General features: G+C 36.7%; 1 protein-coding gene across 2 annotated transcripts in view; it reads right to left on the reverse strand.

The window, feature by feature from the left end:
• CABCOCO1 (ciliary associated calcium binding coiled-coil 1) overlaps positions 1 to 15217 on the reverse strand; it is a 53248-nt gene extending 38031 nt beyond the window's left edge. The window contains exons 1-3 of one of the 2 annotated variants that reach the window (XM_042818659.1): positions 15149 to 15217; positions 6697 to 6809; positions 514 to 658 (exon numbers count right to left, since the gene is read on the reverse strand). In XM_042818659.1, coding sequence (XP_042674593.1) covers positions 514 to 650 — 137 coding nt within the window. In that variant the 5' untranslated portion in view covers positions 651 to 658; positions 6697 to 6809; positions 15149 to 15217. Of the gene's footprint in view, positions 1 to 513; positions 659 to 3733; positions 3892 to 6696; positions 6810 to 15148 lie in introns of those variants that run through there. The other variant, XM_042818658.1, reaches the window with a different exon arrangement.
• Between the last annotated feature and the right edge of the window lie 11221 nt (positions 15218 to 26438).

Below are 26438 nucleotides of genomic sequence, written 5' to 3' on the forward strand. Positions count from 1 at the left end.
TATTTCTGTGTCTGTTTAAAAATTGAGACTTGTCAAGAAATCTCTTCATGTAGACAGTGGACTTAGGCTAACTTTGAAATACATTCTCATTGCTCATACAGATCTACCATGGCTTTAATTCCATAAAGCACAGAACTATAAGCCAGTTAACAAGTTCACTGCAACTAACAAGACCACAGAAATACTGAAAGTTGTAGATGAGATCTAGGATATTATTCAGCTGGTTGGTATCTAGAATTAAATAGCTTTAAAAGCAATAATAGTCTCCATCCATCACTTTCTCCTTTCCTTTAAATCTCTCGAATCAAAACTCAAATCAAATATTTTCAGCATAATCCTACATCAAGGTGAAAATCTAAATTTTTCATTCCTTTCCACTTTTTAAGTTTTGTGTGTGCAGCATATTGGCACATTATGGACATATTCAATTAAATAATTGTAATTTATTTCATCATCAGATTTCCCACAACATTAAATCATTTGAATAAGAAACAATATATCCTGGAGTAGTACCTGATACTCATGTAATCAATTATTGCTTTGGCTTGGTCAATGCTGAAGATATCCAAGTTACCACTTCTATCTGAATCAGTTTCTCCTATTCCAGCCATTGCTCTTCCAAGTTCCTTTATGTTATCTTCTAAGGCCATATGTTTGCCTGCAAAGTAATTCCAAGGAACAAAAAAACAAGTATAAAAACAGTAGGATCTTTTAAAGCATACTCTGAAGTATTTATATTATGAGTAACTTGAAAACTTAAAAAATAACAGCAATTTTTTGTCTGTTGCCATTATTCTTATCAATAAATTAATTAAAATTCCATCACAAAATCACTGATGGGTCCTCAGATAGATGTTTAAGACTTAAGAGATTGGTCTTTTATGTATGCAGAGACAACCACAGATTAGTACGTAAATTCAAGATGCATTTACTACAATATAGCAACATTCTTTAAAATCAACTATTGTTTCTGTACTGTAAAATATTGCTCTTCTGACCATATTCCTTACAGTATAAAACAGTAGTATAGGAATAGATTATTTAAAAGGATACTGAATTTTTAAATACTTACAGTCATGATTCATTAAACATGACTATGCTTAATCTTCATGCTTCATCATTTGTACCTCTCAAAATAGATAATTACCTTACAGTTTTAACTTGAAAATAAAAAACAAATGCAAAAACAGTTCTGAACTAAAATTTATATTCTTTTTATAAAATGCCTTGGGAAAAATCTTGAAATACATCAGTGTTATCTATTTAAAGATAAAGGATTCATTTTTCTAATTTATGTAAGGGTATACCATCACTAGAACAATTATGAAGTTAAAAAAAAAAAAAGTTATAAACACAATTTACTTGTTCTTTTTAAGTCCAAAGTGTCTAGAATGGAAGATGGGGAAATATCCACCAGCAGTGAAACAGATTTATTTTCCTTATTGCTTTAATTCTCTACTGATCTGCTCCCTGGTTCTTTGTACAGAAAACAAATTAAAAAAATTACAACACTCTGGTTTTTACAGTTTTGCCCTTTGGTGATACAGCAATCAAAACCCTGAAAATTTCACCTCAGTTTTCATTAACAGAGGCAGCAGAATATAACTAGGAAGAAATACATAGAATGTGGAAGAAAGGGAAGCTAAGCCATAGGAAATGAGAAAAAGAAACAGAACTATCACAATTAGTGGATAAGTAAAGACAGATAACAAGACTGTGAGATGCCACAGCACACAGGCCCAGATCCTTTCTCCAGTTAGTCAAAATTTTTTCTTTCCTTATACATCTGATTTTCAGGCCCAATTGCTTCTCTTAGGAAGGCTTTCACAACACATCTGTGAAGTAAGGATCACTTTGTCCTCAGTGTATAGAAGGTAGCCCAAATCACATAAGTAGTTCATCTGGGTCCAGTTTTCAGTTCCTATTCTGTCCCTCTTTCTCCATAAGAAACCCTTTTGCAGGCAGCAAAGATGCCTTGGCTCTCGAACTGTTTCTCTTCACCCAATCAACCACAGTCTTAAGTTTCTAAACATCTGTTTAGAAACTTTCTCTGTTACCAGACTCAAATGAGTTTCCACTACCTTCCTTGTCTAAATTTATTCTTTCCATTCCATGCTATTACGTTCAAATGAGCTTAAATTTCCAGGCTGTTTGAGTACACTGTAGCAAAGCGAGAGAAAATGGCCATTAATTTAGAAGACATTAGCATTTCACTATTAGTTGCACCAGCTGAGAACAGTAAACACAAGGAAACTTACCTCAGCCCTGGGTGGGCTGCAGTATACTTTGTAAGATAGAAATTTTGAATTTTAAATGAAATTTTATGAGAAAAAACTATTAGAAGCCTCTTGTAAGCTTTTACAAACTGCATGTTCATTCCTTAGAATCTTAGCTAAATATGAATGGATTTTCAGAGGCCCGCAAAAACCAAATTCATAATACTTGCTTTACACTTTGAAGTGTAGGGGTAGTGGAGCTGTTTGGGAAAATAAATACATTACATACATAAATAACCAACCTCAAAATAAGGCATTACTTTTTTGGGACACCTCTGCCTTGTTTTGAAGCCCGCTGAACTGCTCTGAGGCAGTCATTGCCACGGAAAATTTCAGATCAAAGACCTAAAGGTTTGCCAGAGTAAAGATCCTGAAAAATGTAAGTCATCTTTAATAATCCATTGTGTTACCAGCCAGTCTAGTACGCGTGCATCACAGTCTCATAAAACTAAATTGTGACGCGTTTCCATTATTCTCCATTGTTATATTAATATAGTTAGCACATGTTAAGATACTTTCTCACTGGAGACAGGAAGGACAACTGGAATTCCAATGATCATAAAGCATATACATATTCTGTCAAAATTCCAAGAACGAAAAGGTACTTGAATTAAACTACAATGAAAGAGTATAACAATTATTAAGGGCTTAATTTTAAATATTCATCTTTACTTTGAATGGATCCGCTGAGTCCTTTCACTTTTCCTTTGGGATGGACTCTTTTCAACATAATTACCTTCAAAGTGAATATAAAGTAAGCGCTGTGATCTCAGAAAAAGGGGTTTTGAGAGGAAGCTGCTGCAATTTTTTTCTGGATATTTTGTTCCCACCAGACTCAAGATACAGGCTTTTTTTTGCAAATTTCCTCATAGCCACAAGAGCTGAAACTTCTTCCACTGTAATTTTTCAACTTCAGCAGTGATGACAGTATACTTCCCTCGTTATTCTTTAATTAACCCATACATTTTGTGCCCAAAGTGCAGAATTTGCCGTATGGAAAGCTGCCTGAGAGTTCACCTCCAAGGACAAAATACATATTATTCACCTGCTGTAATTCTATAGCATGTACTGAATATCTCAAACAGCAGAGAAATGTGCCCAAGGCTACGGTGAGACAGTCACTGAGAGAGCTGGCACTGGAATTTAGATGGTCTTTGCTCTCACTCTACTGCAATTATTATTTATTTTAACAGGCTAATGATAAGATCTTTTCAGGGCCTTTTCCTTTTCTAGCACATACTGTACAAAGATTGAGAGATATTCTGCTCAACAGACTACAGTCCTCTCAAAGTTGTCTTTTGAGGAAAATTATTACCAAGTACAAGGAACAGTATTCAAGAGGAAAACAAATCATTTTACCAATACTTGCAGTTAAAAACCACTTCATTAAAATGATTGGAAAGCATTCTTGCCTTCCACTTCAGGTGTATTTATTTTATAACTATGACTATACTTACCACTAAGGTTCTCTAACAGGAAGTTTAAGAGATCCATGTATTGTGACATCTGCATGAGACTGAAATTCATTTCTTTTGCCCAACAAAATCCTGCAGTATAATAATCTAGCAGAATAGCTTCCTTCAAAGATGTCTTTAATTGTTTAAAATTCAGAAACTCTGCCAGCTTGCTGAAAGAGATATCAGAGTAAAAGAACGGAGTTTCTACTTGTAAACTTTCAAAATTTAATGTATGATTATATATCTATTATGACCATATTACATGTATACATGTACATATTTTACAGGAACTCTGCTTCATCTATTTCTAGATATGAACACTGCTGACCAGAAGAAAAAAAAAACTACAACCGAAATAAGTAAATAAGCGACTATAAATTTCAACAGACAGTAATTAAATGTAAAGATATCACTAATGAAATAAAAAGATGAAAAAAACCCAAAGAGATGCATGCAAAATGCACACAAAAAGAAAAGTAAGTGTTGAAGAAGGGGTCTGGTGAGTGAAATGACACAATTAGTCACACATTCTTGTTTTGAGATAAGTTTATAATATTAAAAAGATCTTGTTTCCCTTTGGTCATTATTTTTCATGCAGATTGTGAAGTAAAATTATAATTTAGAAATAAGGTAAATAATATAAAATTACTTAAAGCACCTAACATACTTAGAAATTTGTATTCCACTTTCATAATTGTCAAGGCATTTGGGAAAAGTTTCATCCTATTTTTCTGGTAAACTGGAAATTTTTTCGCCTACTTAAAAAAAGCAATGATTAGAGAAAAATACATTCCTTTCTAGGAGACCATGCTGTTACTGACAAATTTATGTTGCTCTGTCCAATTGTGGAATTAACCACGTATTTTATAAGAATTATATGCCTTTTTCCACATGAAGAGATTTTAGAGGATCAGGGCTAGGACTTCAGTTTGCAATTCTTCCAATGCAACTGTAGCTATATTGTTAGATAGTGAAGTTTTACATTAGAGCAGCCTTTGGTTTCTTAGCAATACCTGACAAAACAGGTCCCAGCTATGATCAGTTTCTCCTTCCATATAAGAGTGTTTTCATTCCTGCTTCTCATTCCTTCCTAATAACAGCATTAATCTCAGATCTACTCATAAAGAACTTACTTTTTCAGGGTTTTCACCAGGCTAGTAGAGATACACTGTCAAATAAAATGACTGCTGCTGTTGTTTTTTAATTAAAGCCTGAACAGCTAAGAAAGTAAAGCATATAATCCAATCAGTTTTGTTTAAAACCATGTATTCTTTTGTTCTGCATAACAAATTTGTACTGCTGTACACATTCAAGCTGGTTAAAAACACTTAACTATGTACTGAAATAGAAGTGGAATGTGGCCAGCTGAACTTTCCAAGGTTTGAAAGAGTCCATATCCTCTCTTTCTGAAGCCTCTGCCAACTCTGTGTTTTCATAATCAGAGCTTCTCAGGGATTTAGATCTTCTGTGATGCTGCTAACAATGCCAGAACTCATCTTTTCAACATTCTGCAAAGCATGTCACTGACAACAGTATCTATAAATGATCAGGAAATTATGGGTGACTTAGATTTCTTAGTTACATTGATTGCTATTTCTTCCTCCACGGAGGCTTTCAAATCCTACAGAGTATAGAACTCCAATATATATGAGAACATAAGACTTCAAAAATCTCATACTGAATTAAATAATCTCTTCTGATTTTCCAGCCTTTGCTGTGGCCTCCATTTTTGTACAGAAATGATGCACTGTGATAAACTAACAAAATTTCTGTTCTGTTGTTAAAATTCCCCAGAACTATCCCTTTCCTTTTGATGCAGCACATACTTCATGATTCACTTGTAAAGTGTGTATATAAATTAATGCACATCTTCCTCTGATCAGCTGAGACAGAAAAAAAAGGAACATATGATCTTTTAATGCTTTCCTTTTTAATCTTCATGAAAATTTTTCACAATAAATTGTGTCACTAAGTATATTTTAGTCTCTGGTGAGTTGTATGGTTGTGTCTTCAACCTCCTCTGAAGAAACGTCATCAGTCAAGAGAAAATAATAAACAAATAGAAATCTTATTGTTTATAGGGAAAAATAATTTTTCCAGTTTTCCTTTAAAAAAAAATAAATCTCATCAGATAAAGAATTTTTTTGTCATTAAAACAGAGAAAGATTATATTTTGAGAATCATATTTTAATCTCTCAAACACTCAGTGTATTCGGACAGTATGCTGTTTTGCTTTGTTCTCTCCCCTAAAACCCGTTAAGAACACCAGCCCTTTGCTTTTAATTCATTAAGAACTTGCCAGTGGAGACAAGCACTCACGAATTATTTGGGCACTTCTGGAAATCCCATCCTAAAAATATAAGTCTAAGGTTTCAAGCTGAACTTGGGTCTCTTAAACTTAGCTCCTACTAAGCATTAATAAGAAGAGAGAGTTTTGCTACAATGAAGACAACATGGGCTTACTTCAGATGTCTTTGGCTGCCTCCTATTTCCCCAGTGCACCATAACAGCTACCTACCTCTTCACATTTCCATCCCTTTCTAAACTTTTAAAACCTTTCTGATTTTTTTTTCAGTAGCTTGTATTAAAGCATCCTAAATGCTTTAGCAAAAGACTTAACTAAGTGAGACTTATGGAAATGCTCAGTATTGGCCTGTGCTTATTTACATCTTAGTATTTCATATATAGGATATTTTAAAAGAATATAAACCCACAAACCAAACAGTGTGAAGTACCTATCAAATAATAATAAAAAAATAGAAAAATCAAAAGATATGGGAAACACTAAAACAAAGTAGATATGAGATGAATGACATTTCTTCCCACCTTTCATGAAACATTTAAAATCACATATTTAAACTGAACAATTAATGTGGTAGCTATCACAAAACAAATCTAACAATTTGTACACAAATTTTATTTCATGATAACATTAATTCTAGTATTGTTACATTGCCACTTACTTTTGAAGTCCTTCTACATTTTGTTCTGACAAAGCAGTAATTTGCGAAAAAGAAAGAAATGTATGATTAATAGTCTTCTGTCCACCTACAGCATCCTGATCTTGGTCTTCTTCCTACACACACATACATATACATGAGTATAATTTTGAAAGTTGTATTTAATTATATCAGTAGCTTATCTAAATAACATTTTGATTTTGAGGCAGTAGGCAAGGGGTTAATTCAACAAATGCCAAAAATGTAACATACCTATAATCATACAGTGGCAACAAAATGCCCTAAAACATTTTCACTAGGCAGATATATGGAAAATAGTATTTCTATCTTAAATTCATGTGGGAATGTAATTCAATCTTGTGTTGCTCACAATATGTCACTAACTTATAAGTAAAAACAACAGAAATGTAAATGTACAAAACTGTCCAAGAATCTAGATTTGGTGGATAGTACAGTCACTAAATTTTACACTCAATCTATGCTTAAGGCATTATGGGCATACATGCACATTACTATTTGACCTTCCCCCTATACTTCTTGATTGCACTTTGGGAATTTACTGTCCACATTTGCTCCTTCCTTAGGCCAAGAAACTCCAACATGTTTGTTGCAATACAGCGATGCACATAGAAGAATCCGAGAGTAATGTTTCAGAGTAGGTCTGTGTATCCACAGAACAGAAAACAGCTCCTTGCCAGAAATACGATGGTGCACATGTCACATGGGATAGCAAACTGATCTTGAAAAAACTATGCAGTGGTCTTCTAAAAAATATTTGACAATACTTTATTTAGTGTGTGTCACTGGCCAAAATCACTTCATTGTGGACTTTGGTAAGAAATCTATGAAATATATAAAACACTGGAAAAAATAACTTTTACTATATAACATCTAGGTAATAGAATGAAGTGTGAAAGCACATTATAAAATCATCATCTATAAAGAGAGTCAAAACTACATTTGACATCTATCTGCCTGGACAATCTCTAGGCTGTTAAAATGATATGTTGCTGATAATGATTATCAGTAGTTATTTAAAGAAGAACCAATTATACTCTGACACAATCCTAGCAAAGCTCAAAACTATGTATAGCATCACTTTATCAACTTTAACTAAGTCCTGCTGAGCTCTGAATATTATATAAAAGGAAAACAACCCAGAAGTGTTTTCAAGTTTTAAGAAGGGACTGCTCTGCGAAATGACTTTTCACCAAATGCTTGTAGCCAAGCTGGCTTTATCAGCAGTCTACATAGGTGGACAACAAGATGAGTGAAAAATTTAGCTGCAACATAAAGCACAAGGAATAGAGGTTAACAGTTTGTACCCTGCCTGGATGTTGGTTACAAGTCTGGGTAAAACCCAAAAATAATTAACTCACAGGAAGTGTATCTGTAACCTGTGGGGCTTTACAGAGGCACAGCAAAGTGAAGCCTGAACAACATTTCTACCTCAGTTTGAGAAAGAAGTGGAAGATTTCCTAACGTGAGCTGATTTTAGATTGAAAAGCATTGTTCTGGGCTAATTGCCACCTAAATCTAGCACTGGTCAAGGAGAGCCCCCAAAGAAAGCTACACTACTCCCCCTGCTGCTGCTGAACTGCAAAATATACCTAAATCTCTGGGACAAGCTGAATTACATGCACGGCTGATGAAACAAGGCTGAGAGCAACCAATATGAAATGTAGTGGACAAACTAGTTTTTCTTTCTACTTAAGCACGAGTACTGTCCCATGCACTTTAGTATTAAAAGTTATCATTTCTAACTGCAAGGAAGTTAGTCTCAGATAGAATGCCTCATTAGAACAACAAGAACCAAGTAAACGAAGGCTTCCTGCAGACAGTGAGGAACATGGCACTGATTTGTTTTTATAATTGATGCAGTATAAGAAGCAACACTTTTGCAGTCAGCACTACTGATATAACTGAGGCTTCATGCCCAAGCTAGGAAAACATGAATAAGTAGCTCAACATAGTAACATTATACTACTATTGAAAGATAGTTTTGAATAATTAGGAAAAATAGGAATGCTGTACTGAAGTGACCACTGGTGTTACAAATCCATTGAAAAATTGATTTTTTTAGAAGCAGTGAGGGCAGAACTAAAAGAATAATTGATACTGATTCCTAGGAAGTTCATCTCTTTCTCTCAGGATGTCCAATGCATAGGATACAACACTATATCTTTTTGCACCATTATATATGCAGCATACAGTTCACTGGTTCATCAGTTAAAATCTTACTTATTAAAATGTTACCATTTCATAAGAATCACCCCAGATGAACAGTATAAGATGATGCATTTGACACTGTTAAAGAAAAAAAAAGTTTAAGAAAGTTCAAGGCACACGATTTGTGTTCTGATAATCTTCCAGCTTCTCATCCATTGCTATAAGCCAGGTATGGGCAGAAGGGACAAAGGGATTGGAGGACCAAGCAGAGAAAAGAAGTTTCCAACCCCTGCACTCCACATCTCCAACATTCAAAGCCACAGTCGTAGCCCAGTAGTACAGGCTCACCAGTAGTCTTTTTTTTTTTTTTTTTGCCTCCCAGTTCTTATGTTCATGCTCCAAGCAACAGGTTAGCAGGCAAAAAGTTGAATACTCTGGAAAATATCTGAATTTCCAGAATCTATACAAAAGACCCCTCGCTTTTTCTTAAAAGGCATCAGACCATGTTCATCATGTCAGAAAAGGCCTGACCAAAAAGTAGTCTCCACCTGCCTGTAGCTGGTTTACTATAGCATGAAGCTTTCCCACCTACACTATACAATAGGCTGCGCACACCAAACATGCTATCATTAAGGCCCACCTCATTCTTTGAATTACAAATAACAAAAAGGGCCTTTAGGAAAATTCGCAGAAGTCTTAGCATATACATTTGTATTGTAGCAATATACGGAGTATGTAAGATTACAAATAAATATTTAAAAAAAAAAACCACATACTTTGTACAGTCTCCTATAGTTCCTTTCAAAACATTGAAAGAGTTTAGCCTTGGAAACACATTATTTATCTAACTAAAGCTTGTGGTTTAAACTTAAGAGAGACTTGAGTTATTGTAACTCAGTATTGCAGATGAAGCTCCATAATATGCACATCAAAATCCATCACTTTACATGGCAAGGTGAAAGCTCACTGTACATTTCATCACCTACTCTCTGTAACTATCCCATAGCAACAACATCCCTTCCTACCCTCAAGTTCTTAATTTTTAGGGTGTATTTGTGCCAACACTGTCCATAGTAAATGCAGGTATCATGTAAAAGAAAATACAGTTCTAAAGGACTGGTGAGCAGCTGTGGGAGAGAAATTACATTATTTAGAAGATAAATTTTTAAAATTAGAAGTGCCTCTGTAGTTTAAAAAAAAAAACCAAAAACAGAGAAAGACCTAAAGTAACTTGAATGATCCTGTATTTATGGAAAAATTATTTTGGGGCAGAACCTCACCCCCACTGAAAGTTTATCACCATTGTGCTTTGCCTTTTGATGGCTGTCTTTAACCACCACTAAAAAATCAAAGGGAAATTGTTTTTTTGCATGTTCACTGATATGGTGATAAATTTACCTTTCCTTTTACTGTTAGCAGCTGTGACTGACTGAAACAATCCAAGATGATTTCATTCTGATAATACTATCCTCATGTGTTGGGGGAGGAAAAAAAAAAAACAACCAAAAAAGCCTCTGCCAATATATATTGTCAGCAATAGACTTAACCAGTGTAAATATAAACTACTACAAGAGAATTATTTGTTCCCTTTATCCTTTATTTTCCTTCAAATAATTTCTAGCTGTTCTGAATGTATAATATATTTCAAGCTGTTCAATATGTCACTCCAAGTGCTTTGGGCACCTCTTGTCAACATCATCGAATCAAAATACCAAATGAGATCTTTTGAAACAAAAGAACAAGATCCTCCTTGAATTCCTCAGCCAGTGTTTACAAATCACTGTGAAACAGGAAATAATAACAGCAGAGTAATAAACAGCAAGCTGCAAAAAGCTTTGTATTTGGGTGGGGAAGAATTCTAAAAATAACCACTCCAGCATCTGCAGTTTTGGTGAGGGCCTCTCCAGAGCGGTAAGACATTAAAACACAAAAATGGAAATTAGCAATAGAGTTCCTGAAAGGAAGCAGGCTTGTCCTTTGGGATGAGACCTCTGCTCTGGTTGAAGATGTTAGTTATTTGCATCTGTTTGAAAATACAACAATATGCTTTGCAAAATCTTGACTTTCAAAAATATATTCACAAAGGAATGCCTTGCCAGCTCTCTCAAATTATATCAGCTACCTGAAGCGTAAGGAACGAGATCTTCCTGCCCTCACCCCTGGGGAAATGAAACTGGACTGAACTCTCTGCTGCCACAGACAGATAGTTTCCAGTACTGAGCTGGTTCATTTAAAGCTGGCTCAGCTACCTCAGCCCGAGCAATACTGCTGACAGCAGTACAGATGTATCCTGAAACAGTGTTGCATATCAGTTACAACTTTAATCAAAATGGGAATAAAAAAAATAGCAACACAGGCTGTTATTTGTATTATTACATGCATTTTGTTATCAAGCTGTCAAATACTTCAGCAGAAGCAGAAAATCTTGAAGCTGTCTACCTAATGGTTAAGGCAGAAACAGAAATGCATTCACTGTTCCTATATGTTAAAAAACAACAACAAAAACACACACACAAAAACCATCACCAACAAAACAAACAGACAACAAAAAACCCCAACCATTTGTCTGCTCCCATAACAAGAAGTTAAAATCAATAGTTGCTATTTTAGTCATAGTATTTATTTTGTTGTCAAACGAGGAAATACACAACAGCATCACTAATTTCAGCAGTATTCAAAAGAGAAAATTGCAGATATACCATATGCAAAAAATAATGCCTGTATGGGAGGACCATTACAGAGGCTGATGGTGTCCTCTTAATAACAGAATGCATTTCAGAAAACATGTGCAATCCAAATGCTCAGGCATATGAGTTACCAAATTTACTAATGTTTTTCACTGCTGCAGACTGCTACATGGAACAGAAAGCGTTTTTTAAAAGAAAACAGCAGCAGGAATTGCTGAGATCGGCATTCAGGTTTTGTAATACGATTTCTGCTGAAGTCTGAGCAGTTATAAAAATATTTTAATTCAAAAGGAATTTTCTCAAGATTTTCTCAAGAGGCAAATACAGTGGCAAAATAACATGTTTGCTATGGCTTATGCACAGAACATGCTAGCTTCAGCCAAAATTGAAAGCTATATCATAATAATAAAAAAATAATAATAATAATATAACAATAAAAACGCACAAATCCACAGTTTGCAATAAAAGTAAGTGACAGGGGATAGCAGGAATTCTCAGAAAGGCGTGCTATCACGTATCACACAAACTTCAGTACAGAAAATACATGAAAAAAAAATCCTATAAAGAATCCTTCTATAAAGCTGTGAAGTAATAGAGGAAAATTTCAGTGCTACTTTTCAAATAATAGAATCAAAGAATCTCAGAACTGTTCAGGTTGAAAAAGACCTCAAAGATCATCAAGTTTAACCACAACCTATCCATACTACACTAACAGCCCTCTGCTAACTCGTGTCCCTGAGCCTTTGGACAGCCTGTCCTTTCCCACACTGCACGCCCTGTGGCCTTTTGCTCACCGCTCCCAACAGCCATAGTATTTACAGATAACACTAATAGATAGAATGCAGTGAGAACCACTTGTGTTTCTCATAAAGCGTTTGCATAATGCATTCTACACAGCAGAGGATTTATTCATTTCAGGAAACCTAAATATTAAGCTCTCGTGCCAGCGGTTGCTATGGCAGCCTGGTGCCCACCGACGCACACACCCTGGCGGTGGCTGCGCCCAGGAAGGGCCCCGGCTGCTTTCGGGCAGGTGGCCTTCTCTGCTACGTGCTCTTTTGTGACAAGGTCACGCAGAAATACACACTCACACTGCCTTCATTTATCCTCCAAAAGCATTTTAACGTTCACCCTTTCTTTTTAAGCTTTCAGGAGCCTGGTGAAGACACTTAAATTCTTAAATTAAAAGATCAAGGAGAAGCAAAAGCGAGAGTGCCAACGCGCGGGGACAGCTAGACGAACAGCACGGTCGCTGCCCGCCTCTTGCCCGCCGCGGCCCCGCGGGCTGGGGGCTGGCGGCATGAAACGAAGCGAGCGAGGATACCTGCCCCGCCGCCGCCATGCTGCTGGGCTCGGCGTCGCCGTTGCCCAGGGAACGGGGCGGGCCCCGAAGCTCCGCCCGCGCGGCCCCGGCCTCTGCTTTCAGCCCGCCGGGCGCCATCTCAGCGCCCCGCCGCGGGGCTGCCGGCCGCGGCCCTGCGAGGGCTCGGAGCGGGCAGGGGGATGGGCTTTAATGGATGGCACCTCGCCGTTACCCTAACGGCATCGCAGCGTCAGCTCTTGAGACACCGTGTTGGAACCTCAGCCCAGCCCGAGAACGCTGCACACGTTGTTGCAGGTCAGCCAGTGTAAAGCAGCAGGCTTCTGCTGGCAGATATATGCTCTTATACAGTCGACTTTTATGGCTGATTTAGGAATAATACAATAAGGGGAAGATGACTTAGCAACTGAAGTATTCATTAGGATTTGCAGGTAAAAGGTTTAGTATGTGGAATACTAATAAATGAAACTGGACCCAGAAGCAGTTTTGTCAGTTCTGTGTGGTTTGCAGACTTGTAGCACCAACAAGTCAGAGTAATGGCACTTAACCTGAAGGATTGAATAAAGCATTTGGAGGGTGAACGGTGATGAGAACAAACAAAAAGCCATCTAACTTTGCAAAGTTTATGAAGGTGCTGAGGGAACTGCAATGACAAAACATTTTTGCAGCATCCCCACATAAAGAAGGGAACCTCTTGGGATTTCTGCAGTTGCTTTGAGGTCTGCTGCTGTTTCTGAGCACTTTTCCACTTTCTGAAGGTTGTCATCGTTGGTGTATCGCACCACACAAAACACTGAGCACTGTACCCGTGTCACAAGAGACTCAAACCCACCATGACTGATGTCTGAGATCCAACATATATGCAACTCCTCTTCCTCCACAACAGTCTGACCCATAATGACACATACACACCAATCATACTTTCCAAAAGGACTCAGGAATCTCTTGGAATGCAGTTGAGAGAGCTGGATCCTGCAGTGTTTTGTAGAATTATTCATAGTATTTTAAAGAATTGCATAGCTCTGTGCAGAGCCCACACTGTGAATTCCTGCAATTTGTGCCATGCTCTGTAGCCGACAACCGTACAGCTACAGTTACTTCTCCTTTTAGTATGTGTATAAATCTAACCAAATAAGAACATTATTCAGAGCTGCAAGCACCACACGCAGTAAGGTGTAAAAACTGGGGAATTAAATCTGTTGTTTGAATGTAATATAAAATTGTATATGTTCATACCGATAATCTAGTCAGTAACAGGTAGATTTTGGATTTAACCCCACATTCCTCTGGCATTGAAAATATGCACTGACTTCCACAAACATTTTTAATGTCAAAAACATAGTGGCTTAAAACCCTTAGAAGGAATTACCTCAGTTTCTCTTATTCAGCTTTAAAGGACTTAGCCCTGGACTGTATTCTTTCTTACATAAAACTCACACTATGCAAATTCATTGATGTTGAGCACTGATGGAAGCGCAGCACACATTTCCAGCAGTAAGCTCCTAAACTTCCTATTTTCAATTTAAATATTTAGATAGACTTATAAAGGTATAGGAAATAAAAGATACACCAACAAAAAAGATTCAACAGTAGCGTTAGGCTGTTGCTTCTAATTTAAGATGATTCTTTTATGTTTATAAAACCCACATTTATATGCAAGTGTGAGTGTGCAAGGCAGCTCCTTTTCATTTCCTTCAAATCCAAGACTAGTAAGTACAACAGAAGTAGTGGTCTTAAAAGTCTGATCTAGTCCTTTCCTACCATCGGTAGTCATGGTAGATTTTCTGATTGCAGATGGTCACAGACACTTCAGATCAGGGGAGAAGAAAAGCTCCTCTGTGTAGCTGTGTTATATGAAAAAGTTCCCTGAAAGTGTGTGTTCCAGCATGTATAATTTAAGCAGTTCATATTTGAAAGCCTGCCCTTACAAAGCATTACATAGTAAGAGCTCATCATCAAAGAGCTTATCTGAGGAGCAACCAGAGTTCAAGTTTCTGAGATTGTTTTGCCAAGCTAGTATCACCCAGCACAGGAGTATCTCAGGGGTACACTTTCCTCCTCTTCCTTTCGTCCTTGATTAAGCCTCTTCAGCTCACAGTGCCTGGCCCTATTAAGGATAACCACATGGCCTACTTATATTCAGCCCTGACAGGAGGTTGGTGAAGAGCTGGTTGCTCTCCTTAACTTTTGTCAGGTCATTTTGCTAATGATGCTATGAAGCATGCTATCTTCCTAGAAAGACTTTCTTCTTCCTCAGCTTATTAGGGAGCAGACTCACCTGGATCACAGAGTTCCATGTCAGAAGGAGCGGATAAGTCAAAGCTTCACACTAAATGTTGCAGGGCTTTGTCGGTGGTAGGCCATCTTCAACTGGGGGGAAAAAAAAACAAGCCAGCAGTTGCAATAGGACTCCAAAATATTCCACTAAGTCCCTCAAAGTCCTAACCAGATTGATTGTTTGATTTTGTTTTTTTTTTACTAGCTTGCAGAGGTCCTTGGATTTCAGCAGAAGACAAAGTTTATGCAGAATTCAGGAAAATGAGTGGATTTTCAGAAGACTTACTTTAAAACATGAAAGTTTTTGCAAACTTATTCAATTTATTCACATATCCTTATAGCAATGGAGGTCTTAGAAAACATTCAATTGCAAACACGTTTTCATTCACCTTTAGTTAAGCATCACTAAGCATAGTAATTACATGTAGGCAAATTCTCGATGAAAAGCAGACGGAAATTCCTATTGGAGGCTTTCTTGTTGCATTAGACGGACATACAGCTCCCCTTGCTGCCACCTCTCATGACAACAAATTGCTTGCATTCTTGCCCTGTGAGATGGGGATCAAAAAAGCAAAGGCATGCATGGAGATCTTGCACACAGTATTCCAGTTTGACTCCTTGGGTAACAAATGGATAATTTGTGAAAGCAACAGTACATTAGTGTTACATGGCTCTTAATAATGAATTGTGCATTATTGTATATAGGTGCATTAACGTGGCAATTAATCACCTTCTCCTGACTCATTTATAACATCCATCACAGATATTTTATCCAGGGAACAGTATTCCCTCTAGGTGATGTTCTTTTGTTTTACATATTGTATATTTTCAGAAAAAAAATTCAGGGCATGATTATGTACTAGAAAAACAAGCTCATAAATCCTAGGTTGTCTGAGAAAACTTGTTTCTAAAACAAAAGGTAATTCTGCCCTTTCTCAGGCAATGAGAATTAAAGGTACTCTAATTAAAGGTACTCTGGTAACAACTACAAGAGGATAACTGCTTCTGTGTACCAGCAGAAGGATAGGCAGAATTCTGAATTATTTAAGGAGATAAACTGCTTGGGCTTCACTGTCTTCATTACAGTGTATTTCAGAATTCCTCCCTCTCTGTGTAATTAATATGTAGGGAAAATTTTCATATGATTTGAAAGTTATTTTAAGGGACTTGTAAATTTAGTACTTGGCACAGCAACAAGCAAGTGAAAGTTAAACTTGGCAAATAGTAATTTTTCAATTATTCAAAACAATATGCAGAGCAATGGGAGAAGTAAAACACATACTCTATCAATGATTCCATTATCCTTTCACTGTAAGGAAAGGTGGATGAATGGATAAAAGCAAGTGTTAGAGTGATTCTATTCTTGATCTTATCCAAAAGACTGCTACATCTAGTGCCAAGAAATTGGATTTAGGTTCATAGAAATCCTAGAAATTAGGTAGAAAAGACTTAAAAGGACATGTAGTCCATCTCCAGGGGACATATACTTTCTCCTGCCAACAAGAACTTCAAGAAGAAATATGAATTTATTTAAGCCAGTAGGTCAAGACAGTCCCTTACCACGTATTAAATTGCAGAAGTAATGTGAATGGGCATATAACATTTCAGCATACTATCAGTATGAACTAAGGACACTTAGGATTTTCTCCAAGTTCCATTTAGTTCACTGTTTAGAATCTAAACAGTGAGGGCTGATGCGTAAGATAAAGCAATATGGATAATTTAGTGGGTAGCTATTTCAGTCCATCTAACTGACTTCTTACAGTCAGCATTCAGACAAGACTAATCCACTAAGAACTCCAAAATTCAAGACTGAGGCAAAAGGAGCAGCGCTGACTACTGTGTGACTTTAAGCCCCTTGGGACAGAAATCAGCTTTCTGCATCTTACACAGCCATTTGTACACCAGTGACAAGGAACAAACAATTTAATTCCAGCTTTAGACTTTCAAGTTTATAAAGAATACATAGGAAAGCATAGTTTCACTGACTGTAAGAGCTATGCTCTTCAGGGGCTAGAGCTTTTTAGAACAGAACATGCCAATTAACGGAGTAAGGAAAATGACTCGAAGAAATCTACCAAATTAAGCAATGTATGTGCTTAATGATAATCAGAGATATCAAGTAAATAGAATATTAATATACATATAATATTAAATACGTATAATCTAGATTAAAGTATTGTTTGATATTATACACGTACATATTATATATATATTCTTTTTTCAGACCTATTTTTATCACAGATTCCCATCTCTTGTACATTTTTTTCTAAAGATATAAATTACCACTTATTTTGACAAGTTTGCAAGAACTGGAATATTAAATTCCATGCAAAAGACCAGACATCTGTCTTCACTTTTCATTTAGACAGTCAAAACTTGACTTTTCAGTTTGAATTACTGTTTCAGCCTGTTGGTAAACTAAAGAAGATAGAAATGCACTACCCTGTAAGGTAAAGGGCTCTAACTATTATTACATCTTAATAACACAGCAAAGCCTGTGAAAAAATATAAATTCACTGATTCCATTGTTCCTGCCCTTTTGCCCCCAAGACAGGAACATCATTTCTTTTAGAGATTTCATATTTTACTTCTTTCATGTCTTTGTTGTGTAGCTCTGTTGATATGTTGCCACCTTCTCCACGTGATGTTAACTACTTCTTAAAATAACATATAACTATCTAGGGCAGGAAGTGAAAAATGACATCCAACTGAAATTACAGGGGGATTTTCAATAGGGAGGCTATAATTACTGAAGATACAGGTTGGCTTGTATGCTAGAACTTATGAAAACACCTTTTGAAAAAAATTCCCTGTGACTACTGTGCCAGCTTAAATCTATGTTCAACTTTAAGCACATCACTATTTCCAGTTTAAACTGACTGTATTTTTCCTTTTTGCTTTTGTGAGCAATGTGCTTGTTAGGCTACACAAACAGCTTCCAAGGTATCTTAGTATTTCTTTTCTTTTTTATTTAATATGGACTAGCAAGCATGAATTACTGAGATATATCATAATGCTTAAGTGATGTCTTGGAGCAAGATCCCAACTATAGCAACAATACCTGTATACACTTTACAGTGTGGAGTCTATTCCAGACAGAGCAAAATTTGTTACTGTACAGTCTAGCAAAAATCCTAGGAGTCCCTTCCACCAGAGACAAGTAGTAAATTTGGGGTAGATGGTACATGTGTCTTATCTTGATGTACGTGGGATCTCAGAGCACAAATCCCAGTGAGTAGACGAGCACAGTCAAGAAGAAAGAATGTGTCCAAATAGTCTCCTTAAATATTTAAGCATAAAGGTTATTCTGTGATAACTAGGCAATATGGTTAAAATTATAGTGTAGGTGTTTATTACTGCCCTGCCCCTTTTCTTCCCTGACTCATTTGAGGTTATGGACTCCTCTTGGCAGAGTACACTAAAATAAAAAGGTATATATCTCAGTAATCAGTCGTGGGAGCACTTTCCTTCTGAGATTCTGAATTTGAAATATCTGCTGTGCAAGCAGATGTTTATAGAGAGCTGCAAGGAGGAGTTAATGTCCATGTTCACATCGAAAAGATTATGTGGTTGCATGTAAAAAATGAATTTGGAGAGCTCTAGAGAGCTTCAGTACATGACTCCTTGTAAAAGCGAAACTCACTGAACTGGGGACCTGAGGCCAGCACACACATTTATATTTTTAACTGCGAACCAGCTCTGTTTGTGATGTCTTGAGGAACATTCATGGGTTTGTTCTAAAACTGGGGTCAAATGCTTCCATAAGGTCTTTATTAAAGTAATTTATAGATTTAGTTAAGACAGAAAGTAAAATTAAGCTCTCAGAGAGTGGAAGTCTAATGAATTATTCTACTCCAGTCTAACCCATTTCTTCAGTTCTTCAGCATCCCAGAGCTCAAAAGTTAAAGACAGGCAAGGATAGCACTCAGCTCATGCCAGCAATTTCTCTCAGCTTCAGTACCCAGAGATACTCCGTTGATACTTGTGACGTGAGCTATAAAATCAGTGCTGTATTTTGGTCCAGGGGAAGCAGTTACCCACATGCTTATCACAGGAAATTTAGAAGCAAAATGAAAGCCTCAGTGCAGTGTTTCAGAATGTTTCTTGAACATAAGCTTATGTTTTTGTCATTTACTTGAAGAGAAATGTGAAGAAAGATGATAGAAGTTAATGGAATTTCATTACTGTAAAATACCAGAAGTGAATCATCCTCCTTGTTTTAACATCTGTTAACAGTCTTCCCCTCTTTCTTGCAGCTGAAACGTGACATCCTGCTTGAGTTTTAATGCTGTTTGGCATCCATGCATATACTGCCAGGGATATTCAGAACTATTTATATTAACAGCAAATATTTTTACTCTGAGGAAGGGAACATATTCTTATTGTTATTCAGTAAATAGTGTATTGTTGCAACGAAGATATAATTTACTCACTTGTCTGACAGGATTACAGTACTCCATGCATTCTGTAGTTTCATCTGTGAAAAATCGAACTTTGATTCTTTTGTTGTCATTTCCCATAATTCTTTATAAACAATCTGTGGCAAGAAGAGAACAAAATAGCTCAACAGAAACTGCTCCCGGGGATAGCATTTGAAAGGTAGAGTTAATGAATTAGACTAAGAAGTTTGTCATATTTTTTACATGAGTTGTGAGTCAGACTTTGTATACAAGTGCTTCTTCCAATTTTGTACTTTGTAAAGGCCATGACTTCCTTTGTTCCCTGGGAACTCTGCAGTGAAAGCATTTGTCTTCAGAAGCACAAAGCTTTTTAGGTTGCATGACAAGTATTTCCAGTCTTCTCAGCCTTTCGGTTTGCTTGGAGCCCAGCAATGCACCCACCTCTTGCAGTCCCCACTGGTGGCTCCCTGAGCTCAGCCCTGCAGCCACCAAATCACAACAGCAACTTACCACATTACACCAAAACCCAGAGGAGTTCAGACTACATAAGGATGGTTGAGCTGAGCCATTACTTACATTATTAGCAATTGGAACTCAAATGCAGTAAAAATGTGAAGTCCCAAAAATGGGGGGGATGCTTTTTCAACTGTGATTTCTTGCTGTGCTCCTTCAGCTATGAATTTTGAAACTGTCTTCATCGAAGAAAGCACAAGCTCCAAAAGCAGATTTGGCTTCAAAAGATGATTACAGTCTTTTCTATCCATAACTAACTTAGTTTATCTCCTGGACCCATCAAGCACAGTTTGATGTTTCTTCTACCTCTTGCTTTTGTTCTATCCCATGGATCATACATTAGTTTGTAGTTACCGCCTTTTCCATGCTACCCAAGCCAACAAAGACATTACTCTTGACAAACGACTATTTAAATTTCAACTGCCTTTGCTGTGTTTGAAAGTCTAAACTGTAACTGGCTGTTTGATATACAAGGAATATTTTTTTCTCGCAGACACATTGAAAAAATACTTTTTGAAAATATGGAGAAACTGAATGCAGTAGAAAAAAAGTCTTCCTTTCTTTCTTTCTTTTTCTTATACTTTTTCTTCCTTCCTTTCTTTAATTCCTTTCTTAAGGTAAAATTCAGCTCTGTAAATTTTCAGTGCCAAATGAGAATTTCTAAAAAATCAGAGCCTGCAAATAGGGGATTATAAAGGAAGCCTTTTTTTCCTTCTTACCTACACATACTGCTGTACTCATGAATCCATTTGTACTCTTCTAATAATGGTAAAATAATCATAATTATTTCTGCATCAGTCAAAAAAATTCTATGATTTCATCTGGTGTTAATAAAATTTAAATGGTTACACTAAGCTGATAATATTTGGCTGGCTCTGGAAAAAAAAATTGAAACATCTTTTTTCTCTCCACCCTATGTGATTAAAAATATTCACAACCTGATTTTTGGCCAGGCATTCATCAGAGTATGTATTGTTAACAGGTGTTGTGTATTTCATTTCCCTTGCATACAGTGTTGGAATGTAAAACTGTAATACTGCTCCTAGGAACAAGCAGCATAATTAAAATTCTTTGCGAGTTTGATTTCCTGGGCATTTTCTTCCTTTAAAATAACTACATTGTAAACAAGAGCCAATTTCTTAGATTTGATCTATGGGTTGTATGGCTTATACTTCAGGTTGAAAATGGTGATTTAGATAATAATGCATAACAGCTGAATAGTTATTTATAATGGCACAGCACCTGCAGCAGTCAGCTGGAAAAGCAAATCTAAATGCTTTCAAATTCTCTTGCATGTTACAATAGAAGAAGTAGTGGCCACTATAGATACAATAGTTGGGGTGTAATGTGACTTTTATTTCTGATGGCTTGCCATTTTCTCAATTTTAATTTTTTAAGACTGAAAATGTTCATCTTTAATGCCAGACCATATGGATTGTAAAAAGCTTAGGCACAATTTAGCTTTTTACTAATTGTGTGTATGTCAATGAAAATAAATATTAAATAGACAATCAAACTCTTTTCTTACGTTTCCTAGCATTTTGTACATGCATAATAAGTAATGCAACTTTGCATTCTTTTTCATCTTGATTAATGCCACTGATCTCTCTGGAAAAATTGGATCAGAAATTTTACAACTATGAGGATGTTTTTTCTCACCTCAGTATGGAATGGGGTTTTCCTATAAGTAGCTCCCATTTAAAACTCTGAAATGTTGCATATGTAATTTCCTTTCTTATTTGATTAGCTCATGGATTCCAAGGAGCACTGGTCACTTTTATGATGATGCAATGATTCTGCAGTGATCAGAAACACGTATCAGATGTAACAGCTTGTTGTATCAGATCCAGGACTGTATGCAAACTGTCTCTGTGCTGAAGTAACTGCAGCCTGCTTAGGTGTCCACAGTTCATCAAACAATGGTCAGACTGCACCAGAAAAAACAACTAGAATGTGAAAATATAAAGGCCATCCCAACATGCAAACAATCGTCACTCCTTGGGTTTTTCAAGGCATGACAGAATTTTCATTTCTCTTGTGTATTAAATAGCAGCAAGAGTACCTGCTTACCTTCTGAATATTACAAGGCACAAGATTGGTAATAAGCCAATATTTGAGATCTTCAAGGTGACAGGCACTGCAAGTACAATGGTACACTTCTATCTGAACATCTGAATAAGTCATATTAGCTTCTAATAACACTAAAAACATAAGCAGAAGTAGAATCATTCTCTGGAGAAACAGAAAAATAGTTTTTAAGGAGCTAATTGCTTTAGAGTAGCAACAGAAAAAGAGAAATGATTGGTCTTTGATGGAGATAACTGTGAGGGAAGCTAGCAATCCACTTGCTCTGGAGCAATAGGATGATGTCATTACCTATTAGCACAAGTACTTTCTTTTATAACATCCATCTATTCAATGTACGACATAATGTAGCGTACAGCTACAAAATCATCTTTGGAGCTCTTCCCCTAGAGCCAAGGGAGTTACTCCAAGAATTAGCTTGGCCAATGAAGTAGTTCATATGCAATAGAAATACTTTAAAAACTTAGTTGGAAGAAGGATAACAGAGAGATTTGTTCTTGCCATGAATCATCTTGGCTTTGTGCTAATGTTATTTATCCACTTGAGATAGGGAGGACATTATATGAAGTATGTATATTGTGTAATATGGGATAGTGGCTCTATAATGTAAACTGTCCATTAGTAACGCAAAGCAACTGATTTTCATCTACTAGATCATTACTGCAGTTTTTTCTCCTGGGTTTTGACATGTTATAAATCTTGATGAAGACGTTTGTTCGTTTTATCCTTTACTTCTGCTTGATTCACTCTACTTAAAATGCAGATAATCACACAGTAAGGCCACTGAGAGCTGCATGATTTCAGTAGCACAGTGCTTCTGCTCCTAGGAACTGGCTGATACCTCTGCAAACTCAGCATGCCAATCCAGCTGGGGAGGACTCAAATACTCCCCGGGTATCTCTCACTCCACCATAAGACTCAAAGGTTTTAAATGGGTTGAGCCACAGATTGTGTAAGCCAAGAACTGTGTCAGTGGCTTAGTGGCTATACACACCTGCTAGCAGGGTGCCAGAGCATAAGGTGTAACAGCTGCTCCAGAATCCCCTTCCCTAGCAGAAATTAGCGTCTTTGTAGAGTGGCATGAGCCTCCTAAGTACTGGCAGTGACACAGGATAAAGCAGCTTTTGGCTGTTTGGAGGACAGCTGACTCAGGGTCTGACTCACATTCCACTCAACCTCCTTTCCTTCAACTGCATATGAATACTTCTTGGCAGTACTTTGTAAATGTAACACTAAGCTATGCTAGCAGTACATTCAGCCTCTTGCCAGCTAATGACACCAAACCAAATGTGACCATTTTCACCAACTCAAACAAGTTGCCATGTGGTAAGTCTGTAAACATAAGTTCATCAGGATTTATTTCCCATGGTAATAATGCTTATTTCACAGACTCTACATTTAGCCAGCAAAAAGCAAAAGGTGGAATGCAAGCAGCAGGACCAGTCTAATACACACTTTGCAATGACTTCAGGTTCGGTGAGAATATTTGGGCTTATTAACCCTTTGCCTGTAATGCCTATATAATACAGAAGGATGTCTTCATCAGGTGCTTCTGATTGGCTCTGCTTAGTACAGCAGCATCTACATTGCTGCATCCAATTCCCTTCCTGGAAGAACAATTCTACATTTGCTTTGCATTCCAGTCCTAGGATTATTTGCATATTATAGATTACTCCAACCACTTTATAAAATAACAGCACTGAAAGAAATAAAGGGGGTTGTAGAGCACCTGCCCTGTTCTATTTCCCTCTCAAGATCTGCATCACAGCCAGAAAGGCCCACTGACAGTATTTCCACACTATGTTTTCTCTGCAGTTTTCTTTGTCTAGCTATTACTGTAGCCTCTGCCACCAAACAGTGTTCAAACCCGGATATGTGGGAGCACAAGCTGTACTGTCAATAAACTAAGTTAGATGCATATGATCAGAAGGTCCACTAAAGACTATGCCTGGTGGATGTTCATCCTCAGATCTTGTGGCATCATAGAATCACAGAATCATTTAAGTTAGAAGGGACCCTTAAAGGCCAGCTAATCCAACTCTCCTGCAATGAACTGAACAGGGTGCTCAGAACCTAGTCCAGACTGACCTTAAGTTACCAGGGATGGGGCATCCATCACCTCTCTGGGCAACCTGTGCCAGCACCTTATTGTAAAAAACTTCCTTATAGCCAATTTCATCTCCCCTCCTTTAGTTTGAAACCACGTCTCCTTGTCCTGTCACAGCTAATCCTGCTGAAGAGTCTGTCCCTTTCTTCCTTTGGACCCCCTTTAGATAATGAAAAGCAGCTATCAAAGCTTAACACACTAGCACTTCAAGACAGATGAGCAAATCTTATGCATCTTTTGAATCAAGAAAAATAATCAGTCCAGTTCACACACAGATGTTTTTGTTTTGTTTTGTTTTTAATTTTTTTTTAATAAGACAGAATGATCTAAAAAATGAAATTAAAGACTTCCATTTCCAACTTTTCATTTTGCCTCTCACTTATTTTCATGGTTTTGGTCAATTCATTATTAATTGAAGTTTTAAAATGTGATTTCAACATAAAATAAAATTCAAGATTTTCAAAAAACAACAAGGCACTGATGTGACTTAAACCTCAAACAGCTTCTAAAATTCCTTCAAATTCTTGGTTTTACTATGTAACAATTAGATGTTTTCTAGATATCTAAGTTCACAAGGATTTACCAAACAATTATTTCATTAATATTTATAAGCTGCAGTTAAAGCTATAAAGCTTTTTTCGTACAGGAAGAATTACTATTTTAGTAACGCGTTTGTATATGAGTCTGTGTGTATGATGGGAGGCATTTACCGGATTTCCTCACCTCTAATCTGCTGGAAGCCTGCAAAAATTGCTACTTAGCTGGCATTCATTTGTCCAAGAAATGCTGATTAGTGAAATCTTACATAGCCAATATAGAAAAATAATCTAGTTTCATCTTCTCTTTAGGAAAGGGATCTGGGGATCTGAACCTTCCTATATTGAAGAGCATTTGCAGGGAATTTCAATCCAGGAAGTACAAACTTCTGTTTTTCTTTCTTTGTCTTCCATGCCCACAATTCATCTCTTACACTTTGAGTTTATTTTTAAAATGGTACTTTAAAAACAAATGGTTTTTGAACAGGTTGCAATAGCTGAAGGTCAGTAAGATAAAATCATTAAACAAACTTTCTTTGTGTGTTGTTTTTTTGTTTTTTTGTTTTTTTTTTTTTAAACCCAAGATGAAGTCCTGAACTTTATTCCATACATGAATACAGTACTGACAGATAACTAAATGTAGTCATTGATAGCTCAACCATCTTTCACTCATGGTAATTAGCAAGGGTTATAAAATCTCATGCATATTCTCCACCAACATCTGCGTGTTACAACACATTTCAAAATTAACATCAGGGTTCAACCCAGTTCTGTTCAGACAGCCTTCTGGACAGGCGCAGCAGAATTGCCATGTGTGTATGAGTATCAGTACCCTAAGCAACATAATAATTCTCCTGCAGAAAGGATGCTGCCTTGCTCCTTATTGTAAACACTTTTTTTTTTTTTTTTTTCCCACTTATTTGTACCAATCCCTTTTGGCAAGAACAACAGATAACCACAGCAAAACAGCCAGCAGCTATAACCTGTTGCCAAGCTTCCACATTTGCTAACATGTATGTAACTTTTATCTTCAGGCTACAGAACATGATATACCTCCTCCTTTGCATCTTCCCCCTCACTTTGGTAGGCAGGAAATGCCTTTCTTCTGCTACATCTATTAGGAAGGGTTTGATGAATGATGAGCCTGTACCATCTTGTATTTACATCAAAGTGGCAGAATCAAATTGACTTGTTAGCTCATACTGTTTGGTGGTACTCACTGTACCACTGAGCTCTCTTTTTAACTATTTTGAACTTAACAAGCTGCCTGAAAACATGACTCCAGATATTCCTAAAGCCGTATTCATTCAATATAGATTAAAGTAGTATGAGCCCATAGGTTATATATGATTGTTGGAGTCAGTTTGTTAATGGTAATCCATCATATTTCAAATTCTTTGGCAACAGGCAGAGAAACTCTTAAAAGATGTAGTAATTATAAGGCTGCACAGTTTTTTATACTTCTTTGTATACTATGTATTTTTAAGCACCCTCTGGGAACAAAAAGATGTTTGTAGAGATAAAGCTGTAGGGAGTAATACATTCATGCCAACACGTGTAGCTGAACCACCAATTTGGTTTTATTAATTTAGTTGCTGGATTTGTTCCTGATATCTACAGCTGTATTATCCCCTCATAGAGGTGGAT

The sequence above is a fragment of the Centrocercus urophasianus genome, unplaced genomic scaffold, assembly GCF_019232065.1.
Source record: "Centrocercus urophasianus isolate 14NV4802_14NV808 unplaced genomic scaffold, USGS_Curo_1.0 seq_17, whole genome shotgun sequence".
Classification (NCBI taxonomy): domain Eukaryota; kingdom Metazoa; phylum Chordata; class Aves; order Galliformes; family Phasianidae; genus Centrocercus; species Centrocercus urophasianus.